At 50.0% G+C, this 22,554-nt stretch overlaps 2 protein-coding genes across 3 annotated transcripts in view; one reads left to right on the top strand and one right to left on the bottom strand.

Annotated features, from left to right (window-relative positions):
- Positions 1–22,554, top strand: part of SYN1 (synapsin I) — a 44,702-nt gene that overhangs the window by 20,689 nt on the left and 1,459 nt on the right. For both annotated transcript variants that reach the window (XM_068532889.1, XM_068532890.1), the window contains exons 6-12: positions 18,172–18,234; positions 19,315–19,457; positions 19,555–19,629; positions 19,718–19,820; positions 21,133–21,279; positions 21,635–21,722; positions 21,821–22,412. In XM_068532889.1, coding sequence (XP_068388990.1) covers positions 18,172–18,234; positions 19,315–19,457; positions 19,555–19,629; positions 19,718–19,820; positions 21,133–21,279; positions 21,635–21,722; positions 21,821–22,412 — 1,211 coding nt within the window. The remainder of the gene's footprint in view (positions 1–18,171; positions 18,235–19,314; positions 19,458–19,554; positions 19,630–19,717; positions 19,821–21,132; positions 21,280–21,634; positions 21,723–21,820; positions 22,413–22,554) is intronic.
- Positions 10,195–13,756, bottom strand: TIMP1 (TIMP metallopeptidase inhibitor 1). Its single transcript, XM_068532911.1, has 6 exons — positions 13,650–13,756; positions 12,669–12,797; positions 11,830–11,909; positions 11,520–11,646; positions 11,146–11,270; positions 10,195–10,470 (listed from the first exon to the last, which is right to left on the bottom strand). The coding sequence occupies exons 2-6, from the start codon at positions 12,787–12,789 to the stop codon at positions 10,300–10,302; spliced, it is 624 nt and encodes a 207-aa protein (XP_068389012.1). The 5' UTR covers positions 12,790–12,797; positions 13,650–13,756; the 3' UTR covers positions 10,195–10,299.

The following is a 22,554-nucleotide window of genomic DNA, read 5'->3' as shown; positions in this document are numbered from 1 at the left end:
CCTGATACTTTCTTTTTCTTTTTTAAGAATTAAATTGTTTTATTTCTTTATAATAAACTTATGAACAGTAGTGTGAGCAATGACTGCCTTCTTTTCATGGCATACCTGATGACAGGGAGCCAACATTATTTCTATGCTTTGTAAATTGTCATCCTCCTTGCCAAGTTTGGATCAGCCTTCCACATTGGATCCTTTGTGTTTCCAATGTCATGAAATTCCCCCAGAGTTTTGTTACTCTGAAATTTCCTGGCTGTGTCACTTCATCTGGGGCTTCTTCAGAGTTTACTTCACACACTTTCCTCCTTCCTGCATCTCTGGGAGAAGGGGGGATGTGAGCCTGAGAGGAACAGAAGCCATGGAGAGAGGGGCGCCCTTGACTGGTTCAAGATCACACGCAGGAAAATGGAGGGAGAAGGGTCTGGATTTACATGCCTTTTATCCACAGGAGGTGCCTCACCACATTGTCTCACTGTGCAGGTTGGCTCCACTGAAGGAGAAAGGGCGCAGATCAGCAAGTCACTGGAACAGCAGGAGGGAAACATTCCTACCAGTATTAGTGTGGTGTATCTGATGAAAACTGTTTTTTTCATTCTGGGCAGAAACTCACAGGATCCTGGTGATCAGCAATCAGTTGGACCAGGGAATTGGGAGGAGTTTCTTCTCTTTGAGCTAGGATCCCCGATACTTTCAATTCTAATCCAACACAACATAGGGTTCCTCCTAGCCTTCCCTCTTTCTATATTTATATTTATCTTCTCTAACATTGAGAGCCCTAGCTTCCAACATCATCAATATATTTACTCATTTGCTCAATCCTACAATACACAGAAAGTATTTTTAGAGTTTCAACACCCTTACCACTGTGAAAAACAATTGTAGTAAGGTATAGCTTGAGATTTGTTTGCCCTTTTTATGTCTTTAGATGAGGATATACAAAGTACTGTATTCAAATGTTACATGGTTTAGTTCATTTTGTCATTCAACATGGTTATATTATTCATGTTATTTCAAATATAGTTTGTTTCCCTTTATATTAAATTTTAGGTTTTTTCCCATCTATACTGACTTAGTTTTATGCATTTAAATGTAATATGTTAGCATGATTCCAAAAGTTAAAATATAAAAAGGCATACACAGATAAAATTTTAAGCCTACAGGAAATGGATAATTTTCTAGGGAAACACAGTTTACCAAAATCGACCCCATTTGAGCTTAACAGACCAATTTCCATAAAAGAAATAAAGTTATTAAGGAACTACCCCCTAAAAAAGCATCAGGCCCAGATGGTTTCACAGGGGAATTCTACCAAACTGTTACAGACCAGTTAATCCCAATGCCACCTAAATTGTTACAAAGAACAGAAAATGAAGATAAACTTCCACATTATTTTTCTGAAGCAATTATAACATTGATAACACAAAAAGAAAAGCATAGACCATTTTCAATCATAAATATCAATGCAAAAATCCTAAATAAAATATTAGCAAACAAATCCAGAACTAAATTAAGAAAATAAGATAGCATAACTGTGTAAGTAAGTTTCCTTCTTGGAATGCGAGGATGGTTTGTTATAGGTAATGTATTAATATAATACAACATATTAACAGATCTGAGGAGAAAGTCATATGATCATTTCCATAGATATTTTAAAAGCCTTTAACAAAGTTCAGCACCCATTATGATAAAATCATTCAAAAACAGAAATCAACTCATGCCTTCTTAACATAATCAAATTTGTATACCTCAATCCGAAAGTTATTATCAACTTAATAGGACAACATTGAAAGCATTTCCACTAAGGTCAGGAACAAAGCAAGGTGCCCACTGTCTCCATTCCTTTTCAACATTGTACAATACTTAGAGGTATTAGACCAATGCAGTTAGACTAGGCAAAGCAATTATAGATGCAAGAATGGGTAAAGAGGATGTAAAAATATCTCTATTAATAGATGATATGATAGTATATCTGGAAATCCCCCAGAGAACCAATAACAACTTCAAACAATAAAGTAACTTAATAACATAGCAGAATATAAAATCAACATACAGAGATCAGTAGTTTTCATATACACAAATAACCAGATAGAAGAGAAAACCCCATGTAAGGTAACAACAAAAAAGATAAAATATTTCAGGATAAATTTAGCAAGGGGTGTGCAAACTTATATGAGGAAAAGTTTAAAACACTCCTGAAAGACTCAAAGGTAGACTTACACAACTGGAAAGACATTCCTTATTTGTGGATAAGATTAATTAACATCATAAAGATGTCAGTTCCCCTTCCTAGGTCTCTATTTTTAATTTATAAATACAATGTGATCCCCCCAAATATACCTATAAGCTGTTATCTGGAGCTGGACAAGTTGATAGTAGAGTTCATATGGAAAAGCAAACATGCAAGAATAGCCAGGAAAACCCTGAAAAAGAAGAGCTATGAGAGGGGACTAGCCCTACCAGCCTACAAGGAGTTTAATGCATTTGCCAGCAAACATTTTATGAAGCTTTTCTAATTTAAACGATATGATGCTGACACATGAATAGATAGACTAACAGACTAAAAGAAGAACAATTAAAAACCCAGATTTAGATCCATGTACATATGGAAATTTAGTAGATGATAAAAGTGGCAAGCTTTGTTTTTGACATTTAAGCTCTTCATCCATCTGAAGTTGATTTACTTTTTCTGTTTCTTTTTAGCATTCTTACAAACATCTTTATTACATGTTTTCTTTAACGCTTCTCTACATGCATTACAGAGTGGTCATCACATCCATTCACTTACATTACGCTGTTCTCAATGTAGCAATCAAGTAGCACTCTTCCGAACATCTTTATTATATGTGTTCCTTGAAATTGATTTTCATATACAGTGTGAGATAGGTAGGGATCCAGTTTCATCTTTTTCCTTATAGGCAACACTTTTTTCCCCACTGATCTGGTATGCCACCTCCGTCATATCCTAAAATCCTATATATGTGTGGGGCAAGTTCAGGACTCTCTGTTCTACTCCATCGGTCACTTTCTCTATACCTGTTCCAGTGCAGTACTGTCTTAATAACTATATTTTCTCATTAATTCCTGATATCTAGTAGGGCAGACGCACCTCCTGGCTGTCTGTAGCTGTGCAGAGGCTATTTTTGTCAAGGGACAGAAAGAACAGGACTTCAGAGGCCAGGAAGAAGACAAAGTTAATGGTGGGTAATGGTGGCGAGTGGTGGCAGAAGCATTAGACTTCCCACAGGCCAGCTTGCCTCCCCTATTTCCTCTTTTGTCGCCAACCCCACTGTGCAGCATGGAGGGGCAAAAGCTAGGCGTGGATTTGTGGGAGCAGTCTTGCGCCACCCCGTACTTTGAAGCTGGAAGACACATACCAGGACTCTGGCCCCCCTACCCCATCTACTCCCGTCCAGTTTGGAGACCACCAGGAATCCTCAGGGATACTCATCTCAATGTGTCTAAATAGTCACCAGTCAGGGGTGGGGCACAGGGAAGATCTTGTGAAGCACAGTTTGACTTCTTTTCACCCCGACTTCCCTAGCCTGGTGATCTACTTACATCAACTTGGTCATGCAGACCTAGAGGGTGGGGTGCTATGGGCATAAGGACTTCCCTTCCCTTGCTACCTGCACTCCAGGTGATTTGTGGCTCAGCAAATATTTGCAGAGGGTTCATGATGTGACGGGTGGAGTCCAACACCAAGGTCTCTCCGGATCCAGTCCCCTCTCTGGGCCCAGGATTCATGGTCCCTGTGCTATGAGGAAAGAGAGGGTGCTTTGGGGTGAGAATCAACAGGGTCAGGGATGTGGGGATTGTGTGAAAAGAGAGAGAGCAGGAGTGAGGGAGCAATTGAAGTAAAGAGCGAGGGAGATATGTCAAGAGGGCGGGGATTTCTTTTTCTTCCCTTTCTTTTTTTTAACTTATTATTTTTTTATTGACGTATAGTTGACTTACAATATTATATTAGTTTCAGGTGTGCAACATAGTGATTCACAATTTTTATTGATTATACTCCATTTACAGTTATTATAAAATATTGGCTATATTCTCCATGCTGTACAGTATATTCTTGTAGCTTATGGGGTTTTGTTTTGAAGGGCCAATTTCACTGAGGTATAACAAGTTCGGAAAAGGGGACATATCATAAGAGTACAGCTCATTGAATTTTCACAAAGTGAACACACTCCTGTCTTCTGCACCCAGATCAAGAAACACAACACAAACCAGACAGATCCCTAGCACAGTTAGAAGCTGGTGGTCTTTGGGAGGCTTGAGGGGGTGGTGGGGGGAGGTTGATGGGCTTAGATTTGTTTGTGATGTTGAAGGAGGTGAAGCGTCCCCAGCCCACTGTGGCTGAATAGAAGTCTGGGTCCAGGGCCAGAGGCTGTTGTACAGGAAGATTCAATAGCAGATATCAGGTCACCGGGGAAGACAGCCAAGTTCATGGCTTCATGTTCTTCTTGCCAGTGCTCAGATAAACAGAGGTCCCTCCACGGACACTGTGCAAGGTTGAGACTCAGGTATGTGGCTTTGTGGGGGTGGCAGGGAGGCACCTGGGGGTGGTTGGGCAGGGCACTCCTCCACTCGCTTCTCCTCATAGCTTCTGCTCCTGGAAGAGAAGGGCCACAGACGCTAAGGATAGGCAGGGGAGCCAGGGACCCATGAAAGGGAATAGCAAACAACGAGGAAACAAAGAGGAGTGGGGAGCAGAGAGGAAAGAAGAGAGCGAGGAGAGGGCGCAGGAGCGGGGGGAGGGATAGAACACGGAGAAGGAGCAGGGGCAGGGGACCAGGAGAGGAAGTAGGGCCCAGCAAACAGGAACAGGGAGCAGAAAGAACAGGGCAGAGCTGGAGCTGTGGCTGCAGGCATACCTGAGGGGCACACTCAAGGCCCCGGGCATCCTTACCTGTAGATATTCAAGATACCTCTTGATATACTCCTCCCCGAGCCCCTTCCAAGGCTACACAACTCAGTGCAGGTTCCCATCCCTCAAAGAGCCTAGAGGGGATGGATGCCATGTCCTGATGGTCAGTAAAGTGTGACCAGATGTCATTTGGCTGGGACAGATTGTGATCCCCAGGTGGTCAGCCCCAAAGATCCAGGACATTATGGGTCAGGGACAGAATTTGCTGTGGTTGGCTGAAATCAAGAGCACAGTATCCTGAGGTTGGGGGTATTTGGTAGAAGAATGCCCCAGGGAGGGGCACTTTGTTCCAGGGCTGGGACAGAGCCGGAAGTCTGAGGATGAGGAGTCCATGCAGGGTGGGGACAGGCTGGCTGACCTGAGATAAGGAATTCCTAGAAGAAAACTTCTCCCCATGGATGTCACCACCACTGTTCTTGGTGGGTGTGTAGATAGATACAACCACATTGCTCTTTATATTTGGGTACTTTCATGACCCAGAGTTTCAGGACCCCTTTCAGGACGTTGATTGTCTGTGAGGGGGGAAAAGAGAGAGGGACACTGGGACTGAAGAGCATTTATGGGGTGAGGGGCTGGGTCTTAGTATTGCATCATTAGCTTTTGGATCTCAAAGACCCACCCGATTCCCTCAGTCAGAGCAAGGTAGGGGCTTGTATTTTGGTGGGGAGGTGGGTACAGGGAAGAGGTGAGCAGGGTGCCCTGGTTACTTGAACTCATAATGCCTCATGGTCTCAGTGAGAAGACCCAGGAATTAAGCCACAAGGACTAAGGGTGGGAGAAATGTGTCAGGGGACCCCTTGGGGTTCAAACATTCAAGATTTTCCCTGTCCCCAAGACTCTTGGGAAAAAAAGGTTTGCAGAGCAACTACCATCCAGGTTCAACCACCTCAGGGGGCTTTATTCACCCTTCTGGAACCTCACTGTGAGTCCCTGCATCAGAGGCTTCTCTGAGGTCTACCCAGACTTACCCACGTCTGAGTTACAATAAACAGTATGAGGGCCAGCCCAAGGGTGGTCAGGGACAGAGCCAGGAGCAAAGCAGGGGCCAGCAGGAAGTCGGAACTCATGGCAAGGACCTGGAGACACAGTCGGGGTGGGGGGAGTCGAAGCATAACTTTTCCCTGGCCCAGCTCACCCCCAATCAGGAGAAGATTCAGGGAACATTTAATTAACACTACTACTTTCCAGGGGCCTGGGGTCAAGGGAGGCCCCCATGGTGTGGTGGGGGGAAAGGACACTGAGACTGGGCCTCTGGTACCAGTGGCCCCACCTCCATTCATCAGAGCTGTAACTCTCCACAGAGGTTCAGCAGGAGGCCCAAGCTCAGTGGTGGATAAATAGTCAACAACAGGGAGGTGCGGCCTGGGCATTCCTGCCCATTTGAACCCTCTCTTTTACTCTTATAAGAGATCATGTCTTTAGCCTTCTATTGGAGTGGGGATTGGTATTTGGGGCGTGTCTGGGGTTCTCACAGCTTCTCATGCAGACTTTCAACTAATCTCTTTTTTAAACTCCACCTTCACGCCTACATCCAGAGAGAGCTTGTGCCCTAATCATTTCCTTTGGTGGGCGCTCTACAGTATAACTGGGGTTGGTCCTCAGATTTCACCACTACTGGCATAGGAAGTGTCCAAGGCTGGAGAGTGAGACGTAGGTGTCAGTATTGATAAAAAGGAAGGGGTGTTCGTATAGAAATCTACCTCTTCATCTGTCATTGGGGGGTGTGGAGAGATGTTTCAACATATAGGGTAATATATTGGGAGCTGTTCCAGCAGGGAGATTTTCCAACTAGAGATATCTAAGGATGGGGAAATGTCAGTGGGGGAAGTCAATCAAGAGGGGCTATATGGATGGATGGGGTTTTATGAATGGAAAGGTTTTAAAGTCGGCTTATCAATGAGGTAGATATCAATGGTGGGTATTTCTGAATAGGAAGATTGGCAATGAGAGCATTTTGATGGGCATGTCTGAATGGGGAGATATGCCAGTAGAATACATGGGAAGATTTGTCAGTAGAGGTTGTCAGTGAGAATTATGTCATAGAAAGGTATTTATGAATAGAGAGATTTGTCAACTGAGTGGTCATAGGAGATATGCCAATGGATCGGGTAATTATGAAGAGAGATATTTGTCACTGGGGTCCATGAGTGGGCGATAGATTACTTCTGGGTATTTGTGAATGGGGATATTTGTCAATGCGGGGGGTCTTCAATGGAGATATGTCAATGGGATATTTATGAATAAAGAGGGTAGCTCAACAGAGGTATTTGTTAGTGGGGTGTTTGTGAAAGAGGTATTTGTACAGTGAAGAGAGGGGACTTTTCAAAGGAAAGATTTACCAAGGGCTTAGAGATTTGTCACCTGTAGTTTTGGCAACAGTAGAGATTTATAAATGTGGTGATTTGTCCACAGTGAGGACTTCATAGTGGGGAATGTTATCACTGGGGAGAGGGGTTGTCCTCAGAAGTCTTTTTAAATGTTGGTATTTTTAAGTGGGGTGATTTGCACATTGGGAAGCAGTGTAAAAGTATCCTAGTAATAAGAAAAAACAAATGAGCATATTAAATATTTGTAACATCTGTGGGGGAGATTATCAGGATCACGAGTTAAACTAAGGTTTCCAGGGTGCATTCAGTTATTACTACTGATATTATACATTATTTCCAATATTGTAAATTATCATTCCTGACATTAAATGTGATTTTCAATATTGTAAATAATCATTAGTGAGAAGAATGATCACTACTAAAGTTATACATTAAATTACATTTATCTTACTACTACTAACCAATACTTGTAAGTGCTATGTGCCTAACACAGTTCCAGGCACTTTACATGTAAAGTTACATTGTCCCTAGGAGTTAGGCATTTGTTTTATACCAATTTTACAGATGTGGAAACTGAGGCATAAAGAGGTAATGTGATTTCCCCAAGGTCTCAGAGCTAGTACATGGAAGGGGCAGGATTTGACTGCAAATGACCTGGCTCGAGTGTTTAGGCTCTTAACCACTACACTACACTGCCAGTCTAGAAATTAATATCACTGTTAGTAATCTTACACAGGAAGTTATTGTTATAAGAGTTTCATGTGTTTTGACCCCCCCCCCCAAAATACCCAATGAACGAATGCACCCATAAATCATCCTCCAACCCTAGCACAGACCTCGGAAGGATTCTGGGTAGGGAGTGTGAGACCCATTTTTCAGGGAGAAGTACTGAGGCTCGGGTGAGGGAAGGGCCAGCCCCCAGGCTACCCATGGAGCTGGACCCCATGCTGCACACCTCACAGGACTGCTACCCCCTCGTGCTTTCTCTCAGCCATCAGAGATGCTCTTCCAAGCAGAGATTGACACACAGACACATGGAATGTGGGGGTGAGGGGTAAATCACTTCACTCACTGTAGTGGATTTCCTAGAAGAGTGATGAGGGATGTAGTGACCCCAGGACTACAGATCTCCTGCCAGGAGCTCCTGCCGGGGTCTGGGGGAGGTGGCCTTGTATGTTCTAAATTCTGTGAAGAGGGCTGCTGTTGGGCCTGGCGGTCAGCCCCGTGAAGCGTTGAGTCCTGATCCAGGGCACTACCTGCAGGTGGACAGGTCGGCAGGAGAACCGTCTCCACACCAGGCTCCATCCTTCTTCTGCCACTTTCTCCTTCACCTTCCTCCCAGGGGTTAAAATAGCAGAGCGCTCAGGGAAGAAGCCCTGGCGTCAGGGACCAGTGTAAGAGTACAGGGTATGGTGAACTGTCAGGAGCTGCCAGACTCTTGCAGGCAGTTGAGCCAATAGCGACAAGGCCACCAGGGCCCAGGTCCTTCCCTTACACTTGTACCCATCAGTGGAAGCTGCCATTTGCCCCTTTCGGTGGACAGGGTTCAGATCCTCCCAGGGCATATCAACATGTAGATACTGACATAGAAATTGTTGCTGGACGTATCTGCACAAGCAGCCACTGGGTGCTCAAAATCCACACATCCCTGGGACATACCTTAGACCCTGGCAGAACCTTCCAGGAGTGCAAAAGGACAGGGACCACAGAGGATCCAGGGGGCCACGCTTGGTGACCCAGAATGTCCTGGAGGAGACCTGGGTTCCTATTGGTAGCACCAGTAGGTAGTCTGATGGGAGGGAATTTGGGGGTCTTTTCCTTCAACAAAGATCTCTGTAAAGAGGATCCAGGTCAACAGGACACTTGAGTGTTCCACTGAATGTTTGCACCAATCTGAAAGCCCAGTTCCCACTTCAGTCAGGACCTTTGGAGTGTAAGGGGTAGGCACCAGGGACTGGGAAGAGCCCAGAGGGGCCTGGGCCCGGCTGTGTGAGCAGGAAGGCCTGAGGAAGGGAGTGTTTGGAGGGTCTCTCACTCAGATTTCATGGGGGAAGATAAAGCAGAAAGGTGAGGCTCGAGTCTAGAGGCCTCAGTTTTGGTGAAGGGACAGCTGTGTAGGGGAAGGGGGGGTGGTGCTAACGTGCCTGGTTGGTCCTGATTTTGAACACTACATGTACTTCACTGCGTCAGAGTTGGTCAGAGGAGTGAGGGGAGGAGAAATAGGGAAGAGGGGAGAAGGGCAGAGCTTGGGGATTTCCAGATCACACCTTCTCCCCATCTCTCCTTTTCTCCAAACGAACACTTCCAAGGAATCTCCCACAGGCTGTGGGTGGGAGACCAGGGCTACCCTTTCTTCCAGAGTCCCTGGCTCGGTTATGTTGATGGGGGGCCTCTGGGCCCCCTGGGAGTCTCCTCTTTCACTCAAGTCAGACTCACAGTACAAAACCTAAGGGTGGGGACAGTAACACCCACAGGTTTGGATGGGGTAAAATATCCTCCCTGAATGACATCAGGACCACACCCGAGGCAAGGAGGAGAGCCGTTTACTGATTGATAGGGCATTTGTCAATGAGCTGGTCAACTGGAGGGATTTGTGAATAGCGGAATCTGCCAGTGAGGTAGTGATTTGGCAGCAGTGGGATAATTTATGAACTAGAAAGTTCAATGCAAATAGGAATTACAAATTAGTCTGGTAAAATGCTTTTAAGCGTTGAGTAGAGAGATTATCCAATAAGCCGTGGTTGATAAGGCAGGTTAAATTACCATTACTGATGTTGCAGGCGCCAGCACTAATGCCAATGTAGAGAATTATTACCAATACCTCAAATTTTATGTAAAATATAAAAAGCATTTGACACCCCTCACCCCCTCAGCATTGGTCCCAGGATGCTCGCACCAGGTCGTCTGACATAGGTTTGTTCCCAGACACTACACAGGGACACTGCCTGCTGAGTGGTAGTTCTTTATTTCATTGTCTTGGAGAAAGAAAGGCGGGAGTGGAAATGGGGGTGAACACTGTGCAGGCTTCCGCTTCCGCTGAAGGGGCAGGATTCAGGCCATCCGGGGCCGCAAGGACTGCCAGGTGCACATCCCTGGCTCCCGGGGCAGGCAGGCAAGGTGGCGGCTCTGGAAGCCCTTGTCAGAGCCCGTGAGGAGCTGGTCCGTCCACAAGCAATGAGTGTCACTCTGCAGTTTGCAGGGGATGGATGAACAGGGAAACACCTGGAGGAGGGGAGGGAGACACATCTCTGAGGGCTTCTCCTCCTGCCCCTACCTCCCCTCCGGAGGAGAACTTTCTGCTCCTCAGCTTTTAATTTGGAGCTGCTGGGGAGACCTGTTGTCACCCCACCTGGGTACAGACTCAAGAACACTCCCTCCCATCGTGGGGAACAGTCATTGGGCTTGAGGAGGTGACAGCAGTCCAGGGAAAGGATCAGCTTCCCGGAATGGTGGTGGGGGAACAGTCAGGCAGGTCTCCTGGGGACCTGTCCCATTGGATAGGGAACAGCTGGCAGTAGCAGGGAACAACCGGTGGGCACGAAACTTAAGCATAAGGAGATGTGGGGCTCAGAGATAGTCACTGGGGTCAGAGGACATTCAGGGCCATCAGGGAGCAGTCTTGGAACAGTCAGAGTGGCCGAGCAGTCACAGGGGGGAGTCAGAGGGACAGGAAGCAGCCAGAAAGTCCAGGAAACAGAGAATTCCCAGGAACAAGCAGAATGTCCAAGGGAACAGTCTCAGATTTGAGGGAACAGCAGGAGAGATCAGGGACATCCCTAGGGTTTGGGAAGCAGCCATAGGGACAAGGAATAGTCAGAGGGAACCAAAAACAAGCCATGGTTTGGGGAAGAGCCCAAGGACTGCTCTCCAGGTGGCGGGCAAGGTCCAGGCACTCACTGTGCATTCCTCACAGCCAGCAGCGTAGGTCTTGGTGAAGCCCTGGCGCTGAGCGGAGCTCAGACTGTTCCAAGGAGCCACGAAACTGCAGGTGGTGATGTACAGGTTCCCGTTCGACAGTTGTCCTGCGGGGCGGGGTGGGGGGGGTCAACAGGCAGATTCTGATTGGCTGGGCCAGGGACAGAGTGGTGCCAGATTGGTTTCCCAGGACCACAGACCCCGCTGGGCAAAGCCCCAGCCTTCTGATAGGCTGAAATTGGGGCGGTCCCCATTTCAACTGGGACCATTCCCACAGAGCCTCTCCTCCCTCCCTTGCAGTTGCCAGGCAGCATCGGAGGGGTGTCGTGGCACAGGGCGATGGGGCGGGGCCTCACCAGCTATGAGAAACTCCTCACTGCGGTTCTGGGACCTGTGGAAGTATCCGCAGACGCTCTCCATGGCGGGGGTGTAGATGAACCGGATGTCAGAGGCATCCCCCAAGGCACTGAACCCTTTGAACATCTGTCAATGGATGAGGGGAAGAATCTTTTACTGACATAATCCTCCCACTCCACATTCTTCCCTGAAGTCGTATAGCACTCTGATATCACAGCTAATTTCCTCGCCAAACCGGTGGCCAAAGTCTTTTATTTTGACAGGGAGGAAGATTTTAGGAACTGCCGGGGGAAGGGGCAGGAGGGATACCTTGGTCATCTTGATCTCGTAACGCTGGTATAAGGAGGTCTGGTTGACTTCTGCAGTCCCCACAAATTTGGCCCTGATGACTACAGGAGAAGAGGGGAAAAAAACGAGTCAAAGGGACTGCATGAGCCAATAAAAATAATCACAATAATAATACTAGCAAAGCACATACTTAAATAGGGATTGCTGGATGCCAGACAGCACCCTAGCGATTTATACATTGGTTAATTGCTTCACCTGTATGTTGGTGCCTACTCTTAGCCAAGCACTGCTTCAAGCCTCTTTCACATATTCATCATGTGTTCGTTCACTCAACAAATATTTTGCAGCGCCTGCTCTGTGCCAGGCACTGTTCTTGGTGTCAGGGACATAACAGTGAACAAAACACAGAAATCCGTTCCTTGTGGAGCTCACATTCTAGCCAGGAGAAGAGAGACTAAACATAAGCAAAATAATTAAGTATATAGGAAGTTAGACGGTATTAAGTGTGATGGGGAACTTCAGAGCTGGGTGAGGGGGATCAGGAGTAGTAGGGGACAGGGGTTCAAGTTTTGAACAGGGTGGTCAGGGAAGGCCACCCTGAGAAGGTGACATTTAAGGCAGCCACCCATGTGGATACCTGGGGGAATGGGTATACCAGGCAGAGGAAGTAGACAGTACAAAGGCCCTGAGGTGGGATTGGGCCTTGAGTAATCACGGAAGTGTGAGGATGGCAGAGCGGCTAAAGCAGAGTCAGTGTGGGGCTGAGTGGAATTGTTCTAGAGGTAGGCACCATCGTGAACCCCACTGGACTGAGAGGGAAACCGAAGCCCAGAGTGTGTGGGCAGGGTGGATACACTCACCGAGGTCGGAGCTGCAGAAGGCCGTCTGTGGGTGGGGTGGGACGCAGGTACAGGCTCGGCTGGGGGCTGTCAGCCACAGCAGCAACAGGATGCCAGAGGCCAGGGGTGCAAAGGGGGCCATGGTGCGTTCTGTGGGGGTGGGGAGGAGGGTTCAGAGGGCCCCCAGCTCAGCCGATCCATGTACCTGGGCAGGCCTCCCACCCCATTCTACCCCACACACACACCGGGTTGGGGAGTTTGGGGATTTTAAGGGGCTTGGGGATTTGAGAGCCCAGGGGAGTTTAGGGGGGTAGGGAGTCAGGAGAGTTTAGGAGTTGTGGAGTTTGAGGGATTTAGGGGACTAGGTGAGTGGGGGAGTTATGGGGCTGTAGCGTTTGGGGAATAAGGGGGCTGGGGAGTTTGAGAATTTAAGAGTGTTGAAGAAGTCGGAAGGTTGAGGAGTTGGGGCTGAGGAATTTGGGCTTTGGGGAGCTGGAGGAGTTTTCGGGGAGGTTGGGAGTTTGGGGGTTGCGCATATTGAGAGGTGGAGGAGGTGGGGGAGTTGAGGGAAGTTGAGGAATTTGGAGGAGGTTGGGGATTTAGGGAGTTGAGGGAGTTTGGGGGCTTAAGGGGGTGGGAGTGCCTGAGGGATTTGGGTTCAGAGGAAGCTTTGAGTTTAGGGATTTGGGAGGCTGGGGGAGTTTAGGGAGCATCAGGGGTTTGGGTTGCCGGGGGACAGGGAGGGAATTTAGAGGAGTTGGCAGCTTGGGAGGCATCTGACATTAAGGGCTCATGGCTTTCGGGGAGCTGAGGATGGATGCCAGGGGTTCAAAGGAATTTGGAGTGTCGGGACTGGGGGAGCAGTTCCAGCCCCCCACCCTCTTCCCCTGGACCAGCCTAGGCTCCCGGTACCCGCTGGCCAGGCTGAGCAGCCGAGTATCATCAGGCAGGAAAGCTCCAGCCCAGTTCCAGGCCCTGCGGGCCGCCCAAGCCCCTACCTACCTCTGGTGTAGCCTCTCTGGGCGCTGGGTCTTCGGCGATGGCGGCAGGGCTGGAGCAGCGGAGGATAAATATCCAAGCGAGGGGCGGGGTGGCAGCTGGTAGGAAACCACAGGCCTCCAGGCTTCCTGGATGCATTACTCATCCGCCCACCATCCGTGGAGGCCAAGGGGCGGGCCCTGGGCTGCCGAAAAGGAGATGCACCCTCCTCCTCTCCCTCCCCCTGAGCCTCGCCCTGACCACCCCCCTCCCCCATCTCCACGTCAGGCACCAGTCCCTCCAGGCGGTCTCATGGAGGGCTTACAGGCAGGATTCCACCCAGTGCAATTCCCTAAAGTCTCCAAAATCTATCCGATCACCCACATCCCCGAAAATCCCCATGGCTAAAGCCCAAATTAGTTCATTCCTTCAATAAGCATTTCTTGTGCACCTACTGTTTTGGGGGGGGGGCGGTGAGCGGCAGAGAGCAAACAAGTAGAAGCAGTGGAGGGAGGTAGGGCAGGTGAATGGAGGAAGGATACAAGGTGGGGAAACTGAGGCACGGAGAGGTTAAGTGATTTATCCAAGGTCACAGTTAATAAGTGGCAGAACTGGGATTGGAACTCAGGTGACCTGGATGGAGCCAGAGCCTGGGTCTTAACCCTTCTCAAAAAAAAAAAACCACAGGCAAATAGTCAGCATTTATATAGCACCAACTGTGTACCGGGCGGCACTCGGCATAATTTATTTCACTTAAAGCTTACGATAAGCCTCTGAGGTGGTTATCGGTATTATTCCCATTTCCCAGACAGGCATAAAGGAATTGAAGAACTTTCCCAGGACCACAGGGCATGGCTGGGATTTGAACCTAGGCTAACTGGCACCAGGATCTTAACCCACGCTGGGCACAGTCCTGGCAAGCGGGGAGGTCGCTGGTGAATGAATGAGCATTGGGGTGGGGGGAGTTGAATGGTGGTGAAAGAGGCCAGTGAGTCAGTAGGAAACTGATCCCCTCCCATCCTGCCCTGCCCCTTCCCCACCAACCCTCCCACGCCCCTGGTGGGGATCGGCGTGAGGCAATCTCTGTCCACCAGCTTCCAGATGCTGCCTGAATCTTCCCTGGCGTCCTGGGAAAGGGCTCTGAGGGCCGATTAACATCCTTGGTTAGGTCAGGGAGGACAGGCCAATAATAATAATGATGATGATAGTGATGATAGGAGCCACTTATGGAGCGCTTACTGTGTACTGTGCCCTGAAGCCTTTGTGTAGTTCTCTCATCCAATCCCCATCACCCCCTTGCTAATTAAGCTTGATTAACTCAGAGTGGCTAGCACAACCATCACCACCAACACTACCACCAAAACAGAAACTACCACCAGCACTACGAAGTGCTTACTATTACTATGTATCAAACACGGCTCTAAAATCTTTGGAAATACTTTATCTGTCAGTGAGTCCCGATTACCTCCTTGTTAATTAATATTGGCTAACCTAGGGATATTAAACCAATAATAATAATAGTGCCCAACACCTTTTGAGGATGGAGGCTTCCTGTGTGCCAGATACTGTGCTAAGCATTTTGCCCGAAATAACTAATGTGTTCCTCACAACATCTGTGAGTTAGAGACTGTTCGTGTTCTCATTATACCAATGAGGAAAATGAGATACACAAAGGGGTCAAGTGATCTGCCCAGGAAGGAGAGTGAAGAAATGACTCTGTTGGGGGGGTGGGCAGGACCAGATAAGAGGGAAGAGAAGTAAACCAGGAATTTGGAGGAGCTGACTGTGAAAGTGGGAAATGAGAGTGAATGAGACGGGGGGCGCTAAGTCGGTGGTGGAGGCGAAGGGAGAAGTGAGGGCAGGGGAAGTCCCGCTGCAGCATCATGACTTTGAAACCTGAGTCAGCACAGAGTTTTGCCCACTGTCTACATGTGAGGGGTTGTGTGGACCCGGGTTATCGTGCAGGTTTTGAAACTGGTGGGGTTTCATGGACGGGTGTCTGGCTGTATGGCCACCTGGCGAGCTGGATGGGTGTGGGGGGCGTGGGGTCCAGCTGGGTGTGCACAGCAGACACCTGGCAGTCCCCACACACACCGACTGCTTGGGCCTGATTGTACCCTTTATACAGATCAGGAAACTGAGGCCCAGAGAGGGTTAAGTGACCTGCCTGGGGTTGAACATGGCCTTAGGAAGAGGAGAGGCCAAGATTCAAACCTAGGGTTGGCCAGGGGATCCCAGTGTTCAGAGCTCCCTGCATGCACACATGTGTGGGCACACGCATACACATATACACAGTGTTGTGTTCAGGCTCAGGTCCAGAGAAAACAAGGAAGGTTTATGAAAAGAGCCTAAAAACCTCGGGGCGGGGGGTGGTGTGCATGTGTGCTTGCACACAGTTTCCTGCTGTGTCTCTGCCTCTGAGAGTTGCCTGTGTGCCTTTAGGTGGTGTGTGCCCCTCTGTGGTGTGTGTGTGTACTTGAGTGTACCTGAGCCCAGTATGGTTTTTTTGTTGGTGTTTTTTTTTTTATTGTATTATTTATTTATTATTTTTCGCTGCATTGGGTCTTCGCTGCTGCGCGCGGGCTTTCTCTAGTTGCGGCGAGCGGGGGCTACTCTTCGTTGCGGTGCGTGGGGCTTCTCATTGCAGTAGCTTCTCTTGTTGCGGAGCACGGGCTCTAGGCGCATGGGCTTCGGTTGTGGCACGCAGGCTCAGTAGTTGTGGCACGCAGGCTCAGTAGTTGTGGCACGTGGGCTCAGTAGTTGTGGCTCACGGGCTCTAGAGCGCAGGCTCAGTAGTTGTGGCGCACGGAGCTTAGCTGCTCCGCGGCATGTGGGATCTTCCCGGAACAGGGCTCAAACCCGTGTCCCCTGCATTGGCAGGTGGATGACTAACCACTGTGGCACCAGGGAAGTCCTGAGCCCATTATGTTTTCTGCTGCTTCTGGAGTTGTGCCTGCCCCTGTAAAGCAGGTCTGGGTTGCGAATGGAATTGAGGATGTGCTATCACCTCTGTGGTCTGCGTGTGTGCCTGTTACGTCATCTGCCATTTCAGCCTGTTTTCCCTGGAATGCTAATCAGAGCATCCCGGTAACAACTCAGTGCCTCTCAGCGCCCCATCATGACGCCAGTCATTTGGGAAATGAGGAAGGTGGGGGGGCGTGCAGAGGGAGGGTGAGGCCTGAAGGTCAATCGGTCACCCTGACCCTGCGGACTTCCTGTGCCTGTCGGGAACTGGGAACCGCCACCGCCCCAGCAGCCCCTCCGGGAATGCCATCCTCTACCCTGTCACCCCTGTCGGCACAGAGGAGGGAGGGCAAAGCCCTGCATGTGCATCCATGTATGGTGGCGCTGGGGTCGGCCAACTAGGTCCCCTCTACTCCACCCAGGGTTGGGGGAGACTTGAGGTATCCCCACGCCTGGATGTGAGTGTGTGTGCATGTACACACCCCGGGGTGTTGTCCATGTACTTAGGAGGTTCTGGGTGTCTCTGGTTGTGTGCATGCCTCTCCATCTGTATATATGGCAAGGCACGTTTTTTGTGTGTGCGTCCCTGCATACACTTTGCGTGTGCCCAGGAGTATGAGTCTCTGTGTTGTGGGTCTCGGTGGTTCTGTGAATACCTAGAAGTGTGAATACCTAGAAGTGTGTATACCTGTCCATGTGGTGTGGGTCCTTCTGTTTGTTGTGCGTATGCCCAGGAGCATTGCGTGTGTATCTGTCAGTGTTGAATACGTGCCCAGTTCTGTTGTGTGTGCCTGTCAGAGTTGTGTGTGCCTCTGCATTCTGTGGCTGTGCCTCTGAGGGTTGTTCGTCTCTGTGTTGCATGGATAACCTTCGTGTTGCGTGTCCGTCTGTTACGTGGATTTGGGTGAGAGGAGGAGGGCTGTGTGTATGTCTCTGCCCAAAAGTGTTGATTGCGTGTCTACAAGTGTTGAGTGTGTGCTGCTGGGCTGGCTGGCTGGCTGTGAGGGTCTCTGTGCAGCCACACAGCAAGGCAGGCTCCGGAACCGGTGTTGGTGGTGGATCTTTCCATCGCGTGGGTCTCAGCATGTGTGGGAAGCTCTGGGTTTGGCTGTGTAGATCTGAGTTCTGAGGGTTTGTGTGTCTCTGGGTTGTATATGTGTGTGGAGGAGACACACACAAGGCCTGGCTGAGGGGTCCAGTTGCTACATGCTCGCCACTACGCGCCCACGCACGCACATCACACACCCACTTCTCTATCATCCATTCACTGTAAAAACAAACTTTCCCTTTTCCGGAAAAGTCCCCCACCCCTATCCCATGCCTCTGCCCAGGAAAGCAGAGGCGGGAAGTCTGGGACTTGGGGGTGGTGGAGGGAGGGACAGGCAGGCAGGGCTCTGGGTTCAATTCTGGGCGCCGAGGTACTGTGTGACCCCCAGCTGCCGGCTGGCTGTCTCTGACCCACCTCTTCTGGGAAAATCGCTCTCAGTGTGGCTCCCGCTGGATGGGCTCCCCTCAGCACCACCCCCAGCCATGGCTGTCAGCCCTTCTTCCCTGACCATGCTCTCCCTTTCCACCCTACCAGCTCAGCAGCACAACGTACCCTGTAGTTGTGAAGATGGGGCACGCACACTCTGGGATGGGTAAGGTAAGTCCCCGGGTGGGCTTTGTATGTGCGTGCTTATAAATGATGCATGTTCCTGGCATCGTGCGGATATAAGAACAGGCATACCTCGTTTTATTGCACTTCGCTTTATTGCGCTTCACAGATACTACATTTTTTTTTTACAAATTGAAGGTTCGTGACAACCCTGGGTTGTCAGATGATGGTTAGCATCTTTTAGCAATAAAGTATTTTTTAATTAAGGTATTACATTGTTTTTCTTAGACACTTAGATGTATTGCACACTTAACAGATTACAGTATAAGCATAACTTTTATATGCACTGGGAAACCAAAAAGTTTGTGTGACTTGCTTTATTGTGACCTTCGCTTTATTGCGGTGGTCCAGAACTGAACCCACAGTATCTCCGAGAAGGTACGCCTGTTAGAAGTATATTGTGTATTCAGTGCACACAATAATTCTGTATAATTGTGTCATTTATCTATTTGTATTTTTCCTCATATTCTTACATTTTGGTGGCCCAATTTTCTATCATGCGTTCAGCCAGTTTTGTGTGTCCTGTTATTTTGTTAGTGTATCCAGCACTGTGTCTGTGTATAGGCAGGCCTCTGTGTTGAACACACACTACATCATCTTTTACATTCAAGGGTCTTGGGGTCCTGTATGCTGTCCACCCATCTGATTTTGTCTGTGTGTCCGTAGAAAGCAGACTTGTAATTTGTATGTTTGAGTGTGTCCATGCTTCTGTATGTTTATATATTGTGTGTACAATTGATTTTGTCTGGGTGCCCACATGCATATACTGTATATACACACAATTTTCCCACAGCTTTATTGAGATATAATTCACGTACCATACAACTTAACCATTTAAAGTAAACAAGTCTAAAAGTCGGGTTTTGTGTGTTCACAGAGTTGTAGACGCCCAATTTGGTGTCTGTGTGTACATGTAAAAACCAGGAGACCCAGAATTAATGCATGCTTGAGTGCCTTGGGGTGTCCACCAAATTTCTGTGCACTCACCACACCTGTGTCATTTGCCCTAAGGCACCCCGACTGCCGCCCCCTCCTGACCGGGCCCTGCTCCCCACCCCACTCCCACAGGTCAAGGTGGACAACCAGCACGACTTCCAGGACATCGCAAGTGTCGTGGCACTGACCAAGACATATGCCACTGCCGAGCCCTTCATTGATGCCAAATACGATGTGCGCGTCCAGAAGATTGGGCAGAACTACAAGGCCTACATGTGAGTAAGGAGACCAAGGCCTGGGTAGGGGTCCCCTGCCCTGCCTTGTGCAGCCCAGGCCCCCCAAGCCTCTCTCCTGTCTCCTCTTACTCTCCAGGAGGACGTCAGTGTCAGGAAACTGGAAGACCAACACCGGCTCTGCGATGCTCGAGCAGATTGCCATGTCTGACAGGTGGGCGGCCTGAACTTGGGCTTGGGGGGTAGAAGTGTGGCCGCCCAGACCAGGCACTGATGGGCTTCCTTGCCTTGTGTCCTGGCAGGTACAAGCTGTGGGTGGACACGTGCTCAGAGATCTTTGGGGGACTGGACATCTGCGCAGTGGAAGCGCTGCATGGCAAGGACGGAAGGGACCACATCATTGAGGTAGGAGCACCCCAGAATTTGGTGGGGGCACAGAGCGGGGAGCAGGTGCAGGGCAGCAACACTGTGAAGCACGCCAGGGCCTAGAAAGCCCTCAGCGAATGGCAATATGTAAAACCGTAAAGTGCCTTGTGAACCGGGACATCCCTGGCAAATGGCAAAATACTTACTAAATTCTAAACTGCTCTGTGAACTTGGACATCTTTAGTGAAGCGCAAAACACTTGTTAAGCTGTAACGTCCTCTGTGAACTGAGACATTCTGGTGAATGACCAAGCACTTAGTAATCTTTAAAGTGTTCTGTGAATTTGTACTTGGCCAACAGCAAAGTACTTCGTAAGCTACAAAGAACTTTATAGAGAGTGGTGGTTGATACTTAAAGCATTCTGTAAACTGTAAAGTACCTTAGGAAGGTACTCCTTAGTGAACAGCAAAGTGCTTCATAAAATTATTTTAAAGAGGAGCTCTGTAAACTGGGAAATCCTCATTATTGAAGCAAAGCGCTTTCAAAATTCTAAAGCTCTTTATAAGCAGCAGTGTCCCCGGTAAACAGTAAAGCAATCTGCAAACTGTAAAATACCTTGAAAATTCAGAGTGCATGGTAAACGGTAGCGCTTTATACATGGTAAAGCATCGTGTAAACAGTGGTGCCCTTTGCAAAGCACTTTCCAAAGTCTAAACACGCCATATATGTAACAGTCCTTTGTAAAGGGCAAGGAGCTTTGTAAACTGTAAAGTACCATGTAAACCACAAAGTTCTTTGTAAAACACAGAGCACCGAGCAAACTATAAAGCAGGGATTGGCAAACGTTTTCTGTCGAGGCCAGACGGTGCGTATCTTAGGCTTTGTGGGCCATACGGTCGCTACTGCAGCTCCTCAGTTCTGCAAGAGCAGCCACAGACGATACGGCAAGAAAGTAAGGGTGGCTGTGTTCCCATGAAACTTGGTTTATGGACAATGAAATTTAAATTTCATATAATTTTCACGTCATGAAATGTTTTGATTTTTTTTCAATCATTAAAAAATGTAAAACCCATCCTTAGCTCCGGGGCCTGGGGCTGCACAGAAACAGGTGCTGGGCCGGATTTGGCCAGTAGGCCCTCATTAGCTCACCCCTGCTAGTCTGTCCTAAGCTGTAAGGTATCTTGTAAAAGGCAAGCCTTCCCCACACTGCATAATCGGTGCTTCTCATACTGAAGTTGGTTTCCTGGGCAGCCGCCAGTCATGCCTTTTCCCAACTTAAAGCACTTCGTCATCGTCACCCTCCCATGCACTTCCTGCTTCTCTCCTCACTGGATCCCTTCTCCTCCCCCAGGTGGTGGGCTCCTCCATGCCGCTCATCGGTGACCACCAGGATGAAGACAAGCAACTCATCGTAGAGCTTGTGGTCAACAAGATGGCCCAGGCCCTGCCCCGGCAGTGGCAGCGGGATGCCTCTCCCGGCAGGGGCTCCCACAGCCAGGTCAGGCCCCTGGCTCTGGCCCTTGGAGGCTAGTGGCGGGCAGGCCAGCCCTTGGTCATACTGTGTCACAGAGCTGATAATCAGCAGGCTAGGGGCATCGCCATGACGCACATGTGTCGCAGCAGTTACCAACTATTTTAAAAAAATGATAAATAGCTGCTACCCTGACTTCCCTGAGTGCCTCCTGACCCCTCCCCTGGGAGTGAGTCCCGCACCCCACAACCTGCCATCCCCTCAGCTCAGCCACAAATGCGGCAACACCCAGCACACAGGGAACCCATGTCATTCTGATTGGCTGATGCTCCACCGGCTGGTAACTATTTTTAACCTCTCCTGCTCCACTCCTCTGCCGCAGACTCCGTCCCCAGGGGCCCTGCCCTTGGGCCGCCAGACCTCCCAGCAGCCCGCGGGGCCCCCAGCTCAGCAACGACCCCCGCCACAGGGTAAGTGAGGGGCCAGCTTCCTGGGCCCCGACCCCGCCGGCAGCCCCCCACCTCTCACTTGCTCGCTCTCACGTGTGCACTTTCTCTCCGTCCCTCAGGCGGCCCTCCACAGCCGGGCCCAGGCCCCCAACGCCAGGGACCCCCATTGCAGCAGCGCCCGACCCCGCAGGGTCAGCAGCACCTTTCGGGCCTCGGACCCCCAGCTGGCAGCCCCCTGCCCCAGCGCCTACCGAGTCCCACATCAGCGCCCCAGCAGCCTGCGTCCCAGGCCACGCCGCTGCCCCAGGGTCAAGGCCGCCAATCCCGGCCAGTGGCGGGAGGCCCCGGGGCACCTCCAGCAGCCCGCCCGCCGGCCTCCCCCTCTCCCCAGCGCCAGGCAGGCCCCCCACAGGCTACTCGTCAGACATCGGCCTCTGGTCAGGCTCCGCCAAAGGCCTCAGGGGCTCCACCGGGTGGTCAGCAGCGCCAGGCCCCACCCCAGAAACCCCCAGGCCCTGCCGGCCCCACACGCCAGGCCAGCCAGGCGGGTCCCATGCCCCGCACTGGGCCACCCACCACGCAGCAGCCTCGACCCAGTGGCTCGGGCCCCGCTGGACGTCCCACCAAGCCACAGCTGGCCCAGAAACCCAGCCAGGACGTGCCGCCACCTGCCACCGCCGCTGCCGGGGGACCCCCACACCCCCAGCTCAAGTAAGGGGACCCCACAGCAGCCCTCACCTTGCTGCTCACAGAATGCGCTCCTGCACCTGGAGGGCAGCCCCAGCTCCCAGGCTCCTCAGACCCAGGTCCTACACAGGGGTCCTGAGAGCTCTCTCTCCAGTTCCAGTCTGGG

The sequence above is a fragment of the Eschrichtius robustus genome, chromosome X (genome assembly GCF_028021215.1).
Source record: "Eschrichtius robustus isolate mEscRob2 chromosome X, mEscRob2.pri, whole genome shotgun sequence".
NCBI lineage: Eukaryota > Metazoa > Chordata > Mammalia > Artiodactyla > Eschrichtiidae > Eschrichtius > Eschrichtius robustus.
Note: the sequence above shows the minus strand (reverse complement) of the source record. Positions and strands in the feature narration are given on the sequence as shown.